The sequence below is a fragment of the Theropithecus gelada genome, chromosome 1, assembly GCF_003255815.1.
Source record: "Theropithecus gelada isolate Dixy chromosome 1, Tgel_1.0, whole genome shotgun sequence".
Classification (NCBI taxonomy): domain Eukaryota; kingdom Metazoa; phylum Chordata; class Mammalia; order Primates; family Cercopithecidae; genus Theropithecus; species Theropithecus gelada.
In genome coordinates, this window is record NC_037668.1 from 53260004 (window position 1) to 53275337 (window position 15334).

The 15334-nt window shown below is 51.6% G+C and overlaps 1 protein-coding gene across 2 annotated transcripts; it reads right to left on the minus strand.

Annotated features, from left to right (window-relative positions):
- Positions 1 to 571: 571 nt before the first annotated feature.
- Positions 572 to 15076, minus strand: PAQR7 (progestin and adipoQ receptor family member 7). Of its 2 annotated transcripts, none has more exons than XM_025394384.1 (3): positions 14875 to 15076; positions 9320 to 9421; positions 572 to 2947 (listed from the first exon to the last, which is right to left on the minus strand). In XM_025394384.1, exon 3 carries the CDS (start codon positions 2923 to 2925, stop codon positions 1885 to 1887), a length of 1041 nt encoding a protein of 346 aa, XP_025250169.1. In that variant the 5' UTR covers positions 2926 to 2947; positions 9320 to 9421; positions 14875 to 15076; the 3' UTR covers positions 572 to 1884. The 2 variants fall into 2 exon arrangements, with proteins under 2 accessions (XP_025250169.1, XP_025250159.1); XM_025394374.1 differs by having other exon boundaries at positions 9320 to 9435; positions 14875 to 14944.
- Positions 15077 to 15334: the final 258 nt, after the last annotated feature.

The window sequence follows — 15334 nt, forward strand, 5'->3', positions numbered from 1 at the left end:
CAAAATATTGATATACACATATTTTACATGTGTGTATTTCGTAAGGTCCCCTACGATATTTTAGCAGTGAAGTGAAATTTCTAATTAATTTGGGTTTTCTTATCTTCCCAATTTTCCTTCATTGTATATATATTGCTGTGTACTATGGAAAAAGCAATATCATAAAATTTAACATAACATACTCCTTTGGTGCGCATGCGAGGGGGCTCAATATGCATGGTGGAGTGTGCACGCCTCTGCCCCCTTCAGTAAAAACAAAAAAACCTTCCTTAATTGAAGAACAAACAAAAGTCTTTGTCAGATTATAAAGTGGGATTATATATATTTTAAATACATTTTAACTACTTCTAAAACTTTAGTAGTAAAACTGCCCCCACTCCCTTACCAAACAAATTTTGTATATATAGATATGGTATATAAGGCCCCAACCCCATCCCCCAGCAAAGATAAAACAAGAACTGCTCCCTCCACCCTATGTCCACTCCCAGGGGCCCCAACTTCCTCCGAAAACCTCCTCCAGTAATGTGAGCAGGGGCCCCTCCCTGAACAGGAGACAAAAAACAAAGAGGCAGCTACTGTCACAGTCACTTTATTGCATCCAGGCCATAATCCAGACCACCCCAGCCCCAGCCCCACTTTTCCTTCCGCACCTCTGGGTCTCTGCACAAGTTTCCCTCTGCCTGGAATGCCCTTCCTATTCTCCATCTGCAAACTCCTATTCACACTCCCCAACCCAAGACCCCGAGGGTCCCAGGCAGCACAGGTTAATCCCTCCTCAGCACTTCCCTTGACAGTTCATTCTGGTATCAAAGCCTTTGTCGGCCAGGCACGGTGGCTCATGCCTGTAATCCCAGCACTTTGGGAGGCCAAGGCGGGCGGATCACCTGATGTCAGGAGTTCGAGACCAGCCTGACTAACATGGAGAAACCCCATCTCTACTAAAAATACAGAAAATTAGCCAGGCATGGTGGTACATGCCTGTAATTCCAGCTACTCGGGAGGCTGAGGCAGGAAAATCACTTGAACCCAGGAGGCAGAGGTTGCAGTGAGCCAATATTGCACCATTGAACTCCAGCCTAGCCAACAAGAGCAAAACTCCTTCTCAAAAAAAAAAAAAAGTCTTTATCATCTTGCATTGATCCTCAGGGCCCACCGGTGACCTGCCTCTGAGCAGAGGCCCAGGCCATTTATCCATTCAACACTGAATAGATAAATGAATCCTTAACAAGGGAACCAGGAAAGAAGCTGGGAACAGGCTGTGTGGGACACAGAAGCCAGAACTAGAAGATCTGGGACTCACTGTCTGGGATGGTGACTGAAGGGGTATGAAGCACTGGATGGGACCCATTTCTGTCTGGCACAATCTACTACCTTTGGGGTCTCTCTGCAGCGCTAACACTTGTGGCTGGGCTTCAAGGGACAGTAAGATCCTGCATATATTTTGGGCCTGCCCCTTCCGCATCCAGCAATGAAATCTGAGTAGAAGTGGGTTGCCAAGGCCTATCCTGGCTCAGCTCAAATCTGACTCTGGCCTAAGTTTCACCTCCTGCCTAGACAATCTAGAAGCCCCAATCCTCACCAAGCTGATCCCCAGCCTCACCCCAGTGAGTGGCAGTGGAGGGGCAAGCTGGAGTGGCCCACATCTTTAACTCTTTCCCTCTCCCTGGACAAGGAGCTGGGGCAGGCCCAGAAGTGGACCCCAGCAACTCCCAGCCAATCCGTAAATCCAAGAATTGGCCAGTGACGCCCTTGAGTTGAGTGGTACACAGAAAGTCACTGTGGGCCAGACACAAACAATTTTACCAGGGCTTGTTCCCACCTGGAGCCAAGCCCAGACCCCTGTCCCCCCACAATACCTCCCTCCCTACTAGATGCCAGCCCCCTTCACTTGGTCTTCTGATCAAGTCTGCGCTGTACCAGCTGGCTCAGGAGGAACGCGGTGAGGACACTGCTGCCCACCGTGAGCAGGAAGAGACCAGAAAAGTTGTGAGGCCAGTGCGTGTGCAGAGGCTCATAGATGGGCCGTCGGGCCTCATAGTCCAGTGCCACAGCCTCCAGCTGAGCCAGCGTGCACAGCACCAAGAAGATGTGGAAAAGTTGGTGGCCCTGCCCGAAGACATGGCAGCTGCCAGGGAACCAGCGCTCGGGCATGAAGGTAGAGAAGAAGGCAGCAGCCAGCAGAAAGAAGACCACCTGGCACTTGTGGTAGAGAAGAGCTGGGTCATCTATGGCAGGGTCGGAGGACACGAAGATACGATGCACCACAGGACTGATGTCCAGTGCGTAGGCCAGGGCGGAGGGCACTTCCTGGCATGTGCGGCCCAGCAGGCCTGGTTTCTGGATGTATTTGTTATAGCAGGAGCCAGTGCAGGAAAGCCAGGCGAGAAAGGCAGCCATGGGCAGAAAAACGGCCTGCACCTGGGCATGCCAGGAGGGCTCGATAGCATAGTAGAAGTGTGCCAAGGCACTGCCAAACTGGTACACGGCCACCCCCACGTAGTCCAGGAAGAAGAAGCTGTAATGCCAGAACTCGGACTTGGCCTGCAGGAGATGAGCCAAGGCACTGAAGGAGAGATAGGTGAAAGAGGCAAGGACAATGATGAAGAGGGGCAGGGCGTGTGGGTCTCCCCAGAAGTCCACAGTCTCCACAAAGAGGGCCAGCCGCAGCAGCAGCACCAGGGCCGCCAGCAGGTGGGTCCAGACATTCACGGCCTCGTTGTGCTGCTGGAACAGTGTGCGGAAATAGAAGCGCCAGGTCTGATGCAGCGGCCGGTAGCCCGCATAGATGTATGGCTTCCAGAAGAGCGGTGGCACCTCAGCTCGGTCCACCGTGAAGACAGGCTCTGGCTGCAGAGATAGCTGAGGCTCCTGGATGACCTGCCGCAGACTTGGCAGGAGGTGGCTGAGCTTCTGGGCCATGGCCATGGCTGTGGGCCTTGGCAGGGAGCTGGGAGAGAGACCAGAGCAAAGTCAGGGGCCTGGTGTCCTGACCCCCATGAGCAGCAGCTGGGGGGCTCTGATGCCCAAATCCTACTCCCTCCTCCCCAGTGGCCTTATCCTTACACTGGGTTTAAGAATAGAAGACTCGTCCTATGGAATTCCTCATTTCTGACCTCATGAGAGCAAGGATCCCAGGTACCTAGAACAGTGCCTGACACATAGTAGGTGCTCAATAAATATCTAAGGAATGTATTCATTAATAAGGTTCCCTGCCTCGTTAATTTCCTTTCCGGTCCAGGCTCTACACAGCAGCACCAGCTGTTTTCTCTCCTAAAGAACAGATCTGGCCATGTGAAACACATGACAGGGGTCAGGCTCTCTCAGCCCCTGTGTTCACGCCACCATTAGTGTTCATCTGGTGGCAGTAATGACCTTGCTAACAGACCCACTGCCTCTACCTATCTAGCTCCTCGAGAGTGGCCAGGGTCCCCTACTGACCCTCCACTACCCTGCATGACCTGGTCCCTGCTACCTTCTCCAGTCTTGTTGTGTAACCACAGTGCACTTCAAATCCAGTCACAGTGCTACCAACCCCTGGACTGTGCTTTCACATGTCTGTAGCTTTATACAAGTCGCTCCCTCTGCCTGAGACATTTTCCTCATCTCGCCTACTAGGCGAACCCCTATTCATTCCTCAAAAACCTATTTCTTGGCTAGGCATGAGGCCTCACTCCTGGAATCCAAGTGCTTCGAGAGGCCAAAGCAGGAGAATTCCTGAGGCCAGGAGTTCAACACCAGCCTGGGCAACATAGTAAGATCCTATCCCTACAAAAAAGTTAGCCAGGTGTGGTGGCATGTGCCTATAGTCCCAGCTACTGGGGAGGCTGGTGCAGGAAGATCCCTGAGCCCAGGAATTCGACGTACAGTAAGTTATGATCACACTACTACACTCAAGCTTGATCAAGTTTGCTCTCAAGCAAGATTCTGTCTCTTAAAAAAACAAAAAAAAACATTTCTTCTAAGTTGCTTTCCCTGGCCTCCTGAACCTCCTACGATGACCCCTCCACTTGAGTGCTTATCATCAGACCATCCTTTGACCATTATCACACTTCTCATGATTGTTCATGTGAGCTCATCAAGGGGAGGCAGTTTGTCTCATTATTTTGTGAATCCCTGGTGCTTAGCAAGTAGCTGGCACTCAGTGTTGCTGAATGAAAGAACAACACGGCCAGGCACAGTGGCTCACATCTGTAATCCCAGCACTTCGGGAGGCTGAAGCGGGAGGATCACCTGAGGTCGGGAGGTCGAGACCAGCCTAACCAACATGGAGAAATCCCGTCTCTACTAAAAATACAAAACTAGCTGGGTGTTGTGGCACATGCCTGTAAGCCCAGCTACTTGGGAGGCTGAGGCAGGAGAATTACTTGAACCTGGGAGGCGGAGGTTGCAGTGAGCTAAGATCACACCATCGCACTCTAGCCTGGGAAACAAGAAGGAAACTCTATCTCAAAAAAAAAAAAAAAAAAAAAAGAATAACATGACACCATTCTGATAATACTTCATATCCTTCCAGGCCCAACTCAAAAGACCACTTTTTTCCTGAAAGTACCCAGTTAACAACTGATGAACCATACCCCTACTCTCAAAATCCCCTCTCCAGACCCTCCCCCAACTGCCCATGGTTGCTAGTTCCAAATAAATCCAATATAACCCCTTACCCTGGCATTCAAGGCCCACATGACCTGCTCCTACTACCCTTATTCCCCACCTAACCCCAATGTCACACCCTGTGCCACCTTCCTTTCCCTGCACTGAAATCCTTTAAGGCCAGTACAAGCTGCCACCTCTGGGGCCTACTTACTGCTCCCCCAACCCCACTTTCCCCTCACCTATAATGGGTTACACAGTTTAACCTTGATTCATTCATTTAGCAAACACTTACTGAGCCCTTCTTTGCCTCAGACCCTGTGCTGGATGGGACAAGGAACAGAATGGAAGATTTGATCCCTGCCCTTATGAATGTCATGATCTGGCAAAAGATATAGAAACAAACACAAATCACAGCAAATGCTCACACAGCACCTGCTAGAAGCTTCCCAGCAACGCTGAGAGGCAGACACTATCATTATTCCCATTTTCCAGGCAAGGAAACTGAGGTACAGAGAAGTTAAGTGCCTTGCCCAGCCACCTAGCCAGGAAGTAGCAGATGGCACAGGCATGCTCTGAACTCAAGTCTGTTTTTTTGTTTTCTTTTGTTTGTTTGAGACAGAGTCTTGCTCTGTCACCCAGGCTGGAGTGCAATGGCTCAATCTCGGCTCACTGCAGCCTCCACCTCCTGGGTTCAAGCAATTCTCCTGCCTCAGCCTCCCAACTAGGATTATAGGTGCCTGCCACCACGCCCAGCTAATTTTTGTGTTTTTAGTAGAGACGGGGTTTCACCACATTGGCCAGGCTGGTCTCAAACTCCTGACCTCAGGTGATCCGCCCGCCTTGGCCTCCCAGAGTGCTGGGATTACAGGTGTGAGTCACAGCACCCGGCCTTGTTTTATTTTTAGATTACGTCTTGCTCTGTCCTCCAGGTTGGAGCACAGTGGTATAATCACAGCTCACTGCAGCCTTGACCTCATGGACTCAAGCAATCCTCCTATCAGCCTCCCAAGTGGCTGGGGCCACAGGCACATGTTCCCATGCCCAGCTGATTTTTTAAATTTATTTTTACTTTATTGTAGAGTCAGGGTCTCACTTTGTTGCCCAGGCTCGTCTCGAACTCCTGGCCTCAAGCGATCCTCCCACTCAGCCTCCCAAAGTGCTGGGATTACAAGTGTGAGCCACTGTGCTCTTAACCACTACCCTAAACTGCACTTTGCAACACAAGGTGGCAAGGGCTATTCATCATTTCCTAATTATATACTGTTTTACCTGGCTTCAATTACAAAATTCAGACTTACCGTCATTCACTGTGTCACTCATTAACTCAAACATTTATTGAAAAATCTGCCAGACAATCCCTCCCTGCCCGCCAAATAAATTCCCTCCAAGCTTACTTATTGGACCCAGTGTTCAGGTTCATCAGATATTTATTGTGACTACCTTTGCACCAGTCACCAGACAAGGAAAAGAAATTCAGGCAGGATAAAGCATTCATGTTCTCTGCCCCCAGAGGCACTGTGATCACCCCCAAAACCAATCAAATAAGTCACACGCAGTCCAAGTAAATGCAGGGTGCTTGCTATATGCAAGTGCAGCATCAAGACGACCCCAACCCCCCAAACCCACATCTCCGGAGCCTGATTTGCATTCCTAAGCTTCTCCTGCATTAGGATTCTGGCATCAGCCCTGCTCCCCAGCCTTTCCTAGTCCAGTGGGGAAGCAGGAGTTGTTACACTGCTGCACAAGGGCTGCTGCTTAGGACAACAGGCATGTGCAGGACTCTTCCATTCCCCAGCAAGCCTGGCACAGGGCAGATTTGGGCAGCAGACAGGGGCCACTTCCATCCAGAGCACAAGACCCCCATTGGCCAGCCTTGCTGGTTAGGGAGCCAGTACTGGATTTCTCCATCTCCCCAAGAGATGGCTTCAACCTCAACAATCTGGCCCCTTACTCTTGTCCACAACTTTGTCTTCCCAACTGAGAACCTTGGAGGGCCAGAAAAGACCTCTGAAAGCATCTTGTGCAGCTCTCTTGTTTTACACTTAAGAAAGCAGAACCCAGAAACTGGAAGGCCTTCCCCAGAGTCCTCCCACCCAGCAAGGTTTCTATTCTACTATTGCGGCAAAGACCAGCGAATGATGGTGATGGTTGTGCCCTGTGGACACCTAGCTCCTGGGTGCTTGTGATCTGATAAGTCCAGTCCTGTGCTCCATATCCCACTCTTGGAACTTCCCAAGAGATAACAGCACATTAAAGACTCTTAGAAGGGCTGGACACGATGGCTCATGCCTGTAATCCCGGCACTTTGGGAGGCCAAGGCAGGCAGATCACTTGCAATCAGGAGTTCGAAACCAGCTTGGGCAACATGGTAAAACCCTGTCTCTATGAAAAAATACAAAAATTAGCCAGGTGTGGTGGTGTGCACCTGTAGTCCCAGATACTTGGGAAGCTGAGGCAGGAAGATCCCTTGAGCCTCAGAGGCGGAGGTTGCTGGGAGCCAAGATCGTGCCACTGCACTCCAGCAACTCTTGTCTCAAAAAAAAAAAAAAAAAAAAAAAGCTCCAAGAAGTCCTGCAGTGAAGAAGTCAGCTTAGCTTTGTTGAATCAACATTTGCCAAGCTTATGTGACCATGGATTCCTTCCCTAGTAATAATTATAAAGCCAACTGAGGCTGGGAGTGGTGGTTTATGTCTGTAATCCCAGCACTTTGGGAGGCCGAGGCAGGCGGATCACGAGGTCAAGAGATTGAGACCATTCTGGCCAACATGGTGAAACCCCGTCTCTACTAAAAATACAAAAATTTGCTGGGCGTGGTGGCGGCCGGCTGTAGTCCCAGCTACTTGGGAAGCTGAGGCAGGAGAATGGCTTGAACCTGGGAGGCAGAGGTTGCAGTGAGCCAAGATTGCACCACTGCACTCAAGCCTGGGCAACAAAGTGAGACTCCACCTCAAGAAAAAAAAAAAAAGCCAGTTGCAATGTAGAAAGTGTTTACTATATGCCCACTCTTTACCGTCCTGTTGCAATTAACTCTCATAACTTGCCTGTGAGGTAGGTACTATTCTGCCCATTTTGTTGTTGTGAATAATGAAATTCAGAGAAGTTAAAAGCTCCCAGCTGGGCGCAGTGGCTCACACCTATGATCCCAGCACAATGGGAGGCTGAGGTGGGCGGATCACCTGGGGTCAGGAGTTCGAGACCAGCCTGGCCAACATGGTGAAACCCCATGTGTACCAAAAATACAAAAATTAGCTGGGCATGGTGGTGCATGCTTGTAATTCCAGCTACTCAGGAGGCTGAGGCAGGAGAATCACTTGAGCCTGGGGAGCTGAGATTGCAGTGAGCCGAGATCATGCCACTGCACTCCAGCCTGGGCGACAGAGTGAGGCTCTCTCAAAAAAAAAAAAAAAAAAAAAAAGGCCGGGCGCGGTGGCTCAAGCCTGTAATCCCAGCACTTTGGGAGGCCGAGACGGGCGGATCACGAGGTCAGGAGATCAAGACCATCCGGGCTAACACGGTGAAACCCCGTCTCTACTAAAAATACAAAAAATTAGCCGGGCGTGGTGGCGGGCGCCTGTAGTCCCAGCTACTCGGGAGGCTGAGGCAGGAGAATGGCGTAAACCCGGGAGGCTGAGCTTGCAGTGAGCTGAGATCCGGCCACTGTACTCCAGCCTGGGTGACAGAGCGAGACTCTGTCTCAAAAAAAAAAAAAAAGCCAAAAAAAAGCTTCTTACCCAAGGTAGGAGGATGGGGGAGGGAGGAGGGAGAGCCAGGACTGGTCTGTAGATGCTTGCAGACACGGCTGTTGCCCTGCTCCAGGCACCCTTGTCTGCATCCTACAGAACAACTTTGCAAAATCCTGGTCTAAAGCAGGCAACCAGGCCCTTTCTTATAAATTACTTTCTTAGGCTTCTAGCAATTCAGTCTCCCTAAGTTGCTAGCTACCCGCTTGCTCCCGATATTCTCCAGGGAGGCCCTGGCTCACAGCCACCTCCTTAGCTTAGTGACAGCGCTCCCTTACACCTGTCTCCCCCAGACATAATGGGCCCTATGGACAAAACCTGGAGGCAACATGCTAGGATGGCAGAGGCCCCGCCACCCTATTTTCTTTAGACCTCAGCTAGAGGCTTCACTCCATCTAAATAGTTCTGTTTTCAGAATTAGTTTCCACCTCCTGACTCCATGGAAAGGGACTCTGATCTAGGGGAAAGGAAAAAGCAGGGGCAGGGGTCAAGCCTGAGCCAGCAGGATGAGGATGGGTATCCAGAGGGCACCATCAGGGCATCCTCTGAGTGGTCAGCCTCTGAGTCATGTGCCCACCAGGCTGCTGGGCCCTGTCTATTCAGGCAGCTCAGCCCAACTCACCTCCATAGGCCCCTCCAAGTCTGGCAAATTGCACTGGGTACCTGGGGGTTTCTCTCGAGCCTGGCAGCTGGTGACCTCTACTGTGGGACTGGGCAAATTCACCAGATGCTGAGCACTTCCACAGATGAGGGGCACTAGGGGCGGGGCTTCCAGGCACTAGGGGTATCTTGTGTGATGTCACCAGAGGGTGGGGCTAAAGACAACCTCCCACACCTCTCCTCCCCAGCTTCACCACTCCCATAGTGGGGAAATCCATGCTAAACTGTGTGTCTTCCTAGCCAGGCCTCCGCTGCAGCAAGCAGCTCACCATTCACCTCTGCATGAGACTTATGGGGAAACCGAGGGCCAGCTGAAAAGTTTGACTTACCTGAGATCACACAGCAAGGCAAAGGCAAAGCCAGGTGATAGGGCCTGGTTGATGGTAGGGCCTGCTTGATGGTGTCAGGCAAACTTCGGTGGCTCCTGTCCACTACTCAGTGGGAACTAGAATGGAAGGAGGTTAGGAATAAAGGAAAAAGAAGACACTATAAAAGCGCACAGAGATGGACTTCAGATTCAGACAAACCAGGTTTGACTCCTGATTCCATAACATGCTAGCTTAGACCTTAGACCTATGTGACCTTAGACAAGTGACTCACTTTCTCTGATTCTTAGCTCTCTCATGGGAATGACAACATTATCTACCTCATAGGTTGCTGCAAAGATTAAATTTAATAGAACAAAGTTTTGGCTTCATTTAGGGACTCAACAAATTATTGCAATTATTATTAATAATAGTAGTAGTCTTTGAAATATCCCCAGCCTGAGAGATTTGGAGTTTTCTAAAAAACTCTCTTCTTTTAGCCCTCAACAGCTAGTTCCATTGGATTTGGGGGCCTCAGGAATTTCACTGTGTTCTTAAACATTTACCTTATCCCTGGGGGTGTAGACCAGGGAAATTTGGCTAGAGTTTGGACTTCCAAGGACACTGACCTTACTTAATCATTAAACTGCTCTTAGCAAAGACCATTCAGAGTAACTGTTCTGAATTCACACAGCCCTGAAAATTGGTGCTTACCCACAGGCCCAAGAGACGTAGCTAAGAAGTGACAGCCCCAGGCGAAGGGGCCTCAACTCCAGCAGCTCAGCCCTGGAGAGCAGGAGGGCACAAGAGGGTGAACCGAATTAGCAGGTGATCCAAATGGCATGCGGTCTGGCCTGGACATGTCTTACAGAAGGTTTGGGAGGCTTCTGGGTTGGCTAAACCTCAGAAGTGCGATCTCCAGGGCTCCAGTGGGAATGCCTCTGTCAGCCTGAGCCACTCCTTCCTCCCTTCCCCTCCCCTCCACTTCCCCACCCCTCCCAATTCATATTCCTCAACTCAGGGTCAGCCCTGCTCACCTCCCTCCTTAACCAAGGCTTGCCAGCCCCAGCCTGCTCTCCAAGGATACACGCTGTCAAAGGTTCCCATAACACCCCTGGGGCAAAACAGACCAGGCTGCAGGGATGTGCTGGAAAATGGGCTTATGGAGAGGGAGAGCCCTGGGTTACCCCCATCTCACAGATTTCACTCAGTGCTTACTATATGCCAGCCTCAATGCGACCCAGGCATTCTATGTGTTGGGGCACACAGAAAATGAAGCAGACAGGCTCCCTGCCCCGACGGGCTCACCCACACAAATGCCCATGGGGCCTAGGAAGATCCAGCCTGGAGGGAAGCCAGCCAGGTGGTGAGCCTGGAGAACTGGAGAAGGCTGCTGCCCTGGGGGATGGACATCCTCCACTAATCTCCAGCAGGCTGTTTCAAGAGAAGCCAGAAGCCTCATTTTTATGTGAGGATGAAATTTCGGGTCTGGAATTCACCTGCTGTGTGATTCTGCAAGAGTCCCTCAACCTCTCTGAGCTTGTTTCCTCTTTGGAATCAGAGGATTAAAATAGCTGCCTCTTGGGCTCCTGTGGAAGCAAAACAAAGCCATGGATGCCAGGTGTTGGCTCTGGCACAGTGCTGGCTCTGCCGTTTCTGTGGGGTTCTCATCCTGACTCAGCCACTCAATCCCTGTGTGACCTTGGACAAGTCCCTTCCCCTCGTGGCCCTGTTTTTCCAAATGTCAAAGGAAATAGTATATTCACCAGTGACTTCCAAGGGCCCTTAGGCCCTGGGACAGTCCAAGAATATTTACTTTAGGCCTCCTCTGTGCCAGGCACTGGAGCTTCCTCAGTGACAGAGCCACTTAAACCACTGCCCTCATAGAACTAACAGCCCAGGGAATTCATACCAATGCTAACACCACAGGATTTTTTTTTTTTTTTTTTTTTTTGAGACAGGGTCATGCTCTGTCGCCCAGGCTGGAGCGTAGTGGTGCGAACACAGCTCACTGCAGCCTCGACCTCCCAAGCTCCGGTGATCCTTCTTCAGCCTCTTGAGTAGTTGGGATCACAGATGCATGCTACCATGCCTATTTTTTAAAATTATGTGCAGAGACAAGGTCTTGCTACGTTGCCCAGGCTGCTCTTGAACTCTTGGTCTCAAGTCATCCTCCCACCTCAGCCTCCCAAAGTGTTGGGATTATAGGCGTGAGCAACAGTGCCCAGCCAACACCTCAATATATTAATACCCTGCCCTCCTTGAGCTTATAGTTCAGCGAAATAACACCTATTATAAGCATTATTTAGTTACAATTCCACTTCCTCTTTAGTTTCCTTCTTGGCATGCAAAATATTCATTGTTGCCTCTCTGGGCCCTGATTGTTCCAGCACATTCTCTTAAAGATAACTTTTTCTCAGCATGGAAGGCAAAGTCTAACCCCATTAGATACAAATAATAAGGCCAGACCAATGTTAACACTGGGGCTGTCAGAAGAAAATCCTCTTGAAGGGTCTTTAGTGAGGATGACCCAATATGGCACCTGAAATATCATTAATGAGATTAGGTGCCACCATTCATAATATATAGTGGCTGGCTGTTGACCAAGAACTTTCACACACATTTTACCTCTCCCTCACAACTCTCTGGATCCACAGCCAATCTGGAGGCCCAGCCCCGGAGGCGGGAGGGCACAGCACATCTATCTGACTCCAAAACCAGTGCTCTTGCCCTTTGTCCAGCACGGGCAACTCCCAGGCACCCAGTGGTGATCATAGATTATACAGAAAGTTTTCATCCCTGGCTGGCCTCCCAGTCTCTTAGCTGAAGGGGTGGCCTGCCCCTCCACACCTGTGGGTGTTTCTCGTAAGGTGGAACGAGAGACTTGAGAAAAGACATAAGACACAGAGACAAAGTATAGAGAAAGAAAAGCGGGGGCCCAGGGGACCGGCGCTCAGCTTACAGAGGACCCACGACGGCACCGGTCTCTGAGTTCCCTTAGTATTTATTGATAATTATCTTTACCATCTTAAAGACAGGGGAGTGGCAGGACAATAGGATCATTTTTAGGGAGGAAATTAGCAGTAAGACATAAGAACAAAAACCTCTGTGATATGAATAAGTTCAAAGGAAAATCCTGTGCCTTGAGATAAACTTTTTAGCAACATTGTTTCATCCTATCACATGGGGATAAACCTTGGACAATACCTAGCTTTCCTAGGCAGAGGTCCCTGCGACCTTTGGCCGTGTACGTGTCTCTGGGTAGTTGAAATTAAGAGAATGGTGATAACTTTTAACCAGCAAGCTACCTTCAGGCATTTGTTTAACAAAGACACATCCTGCACAGCCCAAAATCCATTAAACCTTGAGTCACCGCAACACATGTCTCTTGCAAGGACAAGGTTGGGGGTAGGGTCACAGATTAACAGCATCTCAAATACAGAACAAAATGGAATCTCTTATGTCTACTTCTTTCTATATAGACACAGTAACAGGCTGATCTCTCTTCCTTTTCCCCACACTTAGCAACTGGGTCACCTCCCTCAATGCAAGCTAACTCCCCAACTTGGTCCAAAGTGTTTAAAGAAACAGTTCCTACATGTCTTCCAAAACTGAACAGAAACTGGTTTTTTTTTGTAACTTTAGCACTTGGGGCCTCCATGTATTTGTACTGGAAAATGTGATCAGAATGAAATAAGTAATTCTTTCTTTTCTTGAGATAGGGTCTCACTCTGTCACCAGGCTGAAGTGCAGTGCAGCGATCACTGCAGCCTCAACTGCCCAGGCTCAAGCGATCCTCCCACCTCAGCCTCCTGAGTAGCCCTAACCACAGGCACACAATACCATGCCTGGCTAATTTTTTTATTACATGTAGAGACAAGGTCTCACTATGTTGCCTAGGCTGGTCTTGAATTCCTGGGCTTGAGCAGTCCTCCTGCCTTGGCCTCTCAAAGTGCTGGGCTTACAATCATGAGCCACTGTGCCCAGCCTCATTCATTGCTTTTTTTTTTTTTTTTTTTTTTTTTGAGACAAAGTTTCGCTCTTGTTGCCCAGGCTGAAGTACAATAGCATGATCTTGGCTCACTGCAACCTCTGCCTCCCAGGTTCAAGCGATTCTCCTGCCTCAGCCTCCTGAGTAGCTGGGATTACAGGCATGCACCACCACGCTCGGCTAATTTTGTATTTTTAGTAGAGACGGGGTTTCTCCATGTTGGTCAGGCTGGTCTCAAACTCACAACTTCAGGTGATCCGCCTGTCTCAGCCTCCCAAAGTGCTGGGATTACAGGTGTGAGCCACTGCGCCCGGCCTTTTTCTTTTTTTTTTTTGAACAGGGTCTATGCCCTGTCCCCCAGGCTGGAGTACGGTGGCACCATCTTGGCTCACTGCAACCTTGAACTCGTGGCTTAAGCCATCCTCTCACCTCAGCCTCCCAAAGCACTGGGATTACAAGTGTGAGCTCCCACAGCTGGCCTGAAAAAACAGTTCTTAAAGAAATTATTCTGTGGAGCTGAGACTCACAACTGCTCTGAGGAGGGGGAATCTCTCAGGCCCAGAGAGGCTGGGTGAGCTAACTACAGTCACTCAGCATGGGGCACAGAAAAAGGACCTGAGCTTCACTGCTGACCAGCAAGGAACCCTCTGGGCAGAGAAACTAAGGCAGGAGAGGGGCAGTCTCTCAACAAGAGGACCCAGAGGTGCCACAGGCCTCATGACCAGAGGCTGGGTCCCTCTCTCCGATAGGAGCTCAGACTTGGGGTCCTGGGCTGTCCACCCAGGAGCAGCCAGACTCAGAATCCATCAAATTCTTCAGACTCGGAGGCCTTACCTTGGCCTAGCCCCACAGGCCTCCTCCAGGGGCTGCCACAGGGAAATTTCCGGGGATCTTCAAAGCCTGCAGCCTTGAGGCAAGTGCTGTGGGTTTTTCCCTTCCCACACTGTGTGTGGGGAACCCCCAGGCTCTCCTGACACCGGGGAGGCTCCCTCATTCCCCAAGGTGTCTAGGCTGCTTGGGCCCATGGAGCAAGTACCCCTCTTGGCCCCCAGCAGTGCTATTCCCACTGTTTCTGGATCCCTAAGTGGGAATCCTTCACATCAGCCGGTTCTGGGCACCCACACCCCTTCCTGTCCCGGTCTCACCTAGATTCCCCCTCCAGAAAGCAGTGGGCTCCCTGACTGTCCTCCTCCAGGAAGGCAGCGGCCTTGCCCGGACCAGACGCCACTGCCCACTCCCTGCCCTCCATCCTTCACTCTCCCCAAGCAGCCCTCCCCTTCCCTGCTCACTAGGCAAACAGGCTCTCAGGCCCCCCATCCGCATCCTCCTCAGTCGTGCTCCTTCTGTTCCTTCCACCCTTCCCAAGACACCCCCATCCAGTGAGCTCCTCTCTCCTGCGCCCTCCGCTGGTTGCTTCCCCGGGCGGGCGTCCTCTCACTTAGCTCGGGTGCTCCCCTCCGGCTCCGCGTCCTCCCCTGCCCCGAGGAGCCCTGCCCTTCCCACGTCCAGCCCCGCAGCCCCGCCGCGCCCCGTGGGGAGCACCCTCGTCTGCGGCCAGCCAGGCCTCCCCGTCTTGGCAGCCCCGTACCTGAGCCGGAGCCGAGCTGGGAAGGCCGCGGCGGCGACCGGGTCGGCGGAGCCGGCAGATAAAGGGGCGGCCGGGCAGCGGCCCCGCCCCAAGCCGGGGGAGGGCGGGCGGCCTCGGGCGCTCCGGCTGCAGCCGCCTCCCCGGGCCCGGGCTATGCCGAGCGTCCCGCACCCAGCCCGCTGCGCACAAGCAGCTCTGCCCCGCCAGGCCCACGTGTTGCACGCGCGGGAGAGGGGTCGGCCGCGTCGAGGCGGCGTCTCAGGACTTCTTGTGGCGTCACATAGATGGGGAGACCGAGGCCCGGGAGTGGACTCCCGGGGCTCCTCGGCGCGGGGCTGCGGCTGCGCTTCTCGCACTTCGGGACGACGGGAAGCGCAGCTTCCGGCTTCTGCGCCCGGCTGACCCTGGGAGGGTTGGGGAGGGCGGCCGCAGGAGAGTGGCTGAGTTTCCCAGCTAGAGC

Coding starts and splice junctions, on each gene's coding strand:
- PAQR7 (XM_025394384.1), bottom strand. CDS start 2,925: ATGGCCATGGCCCAGAAGCTCAGCCACCTCCTGCCAAGTCTGCGGCAG.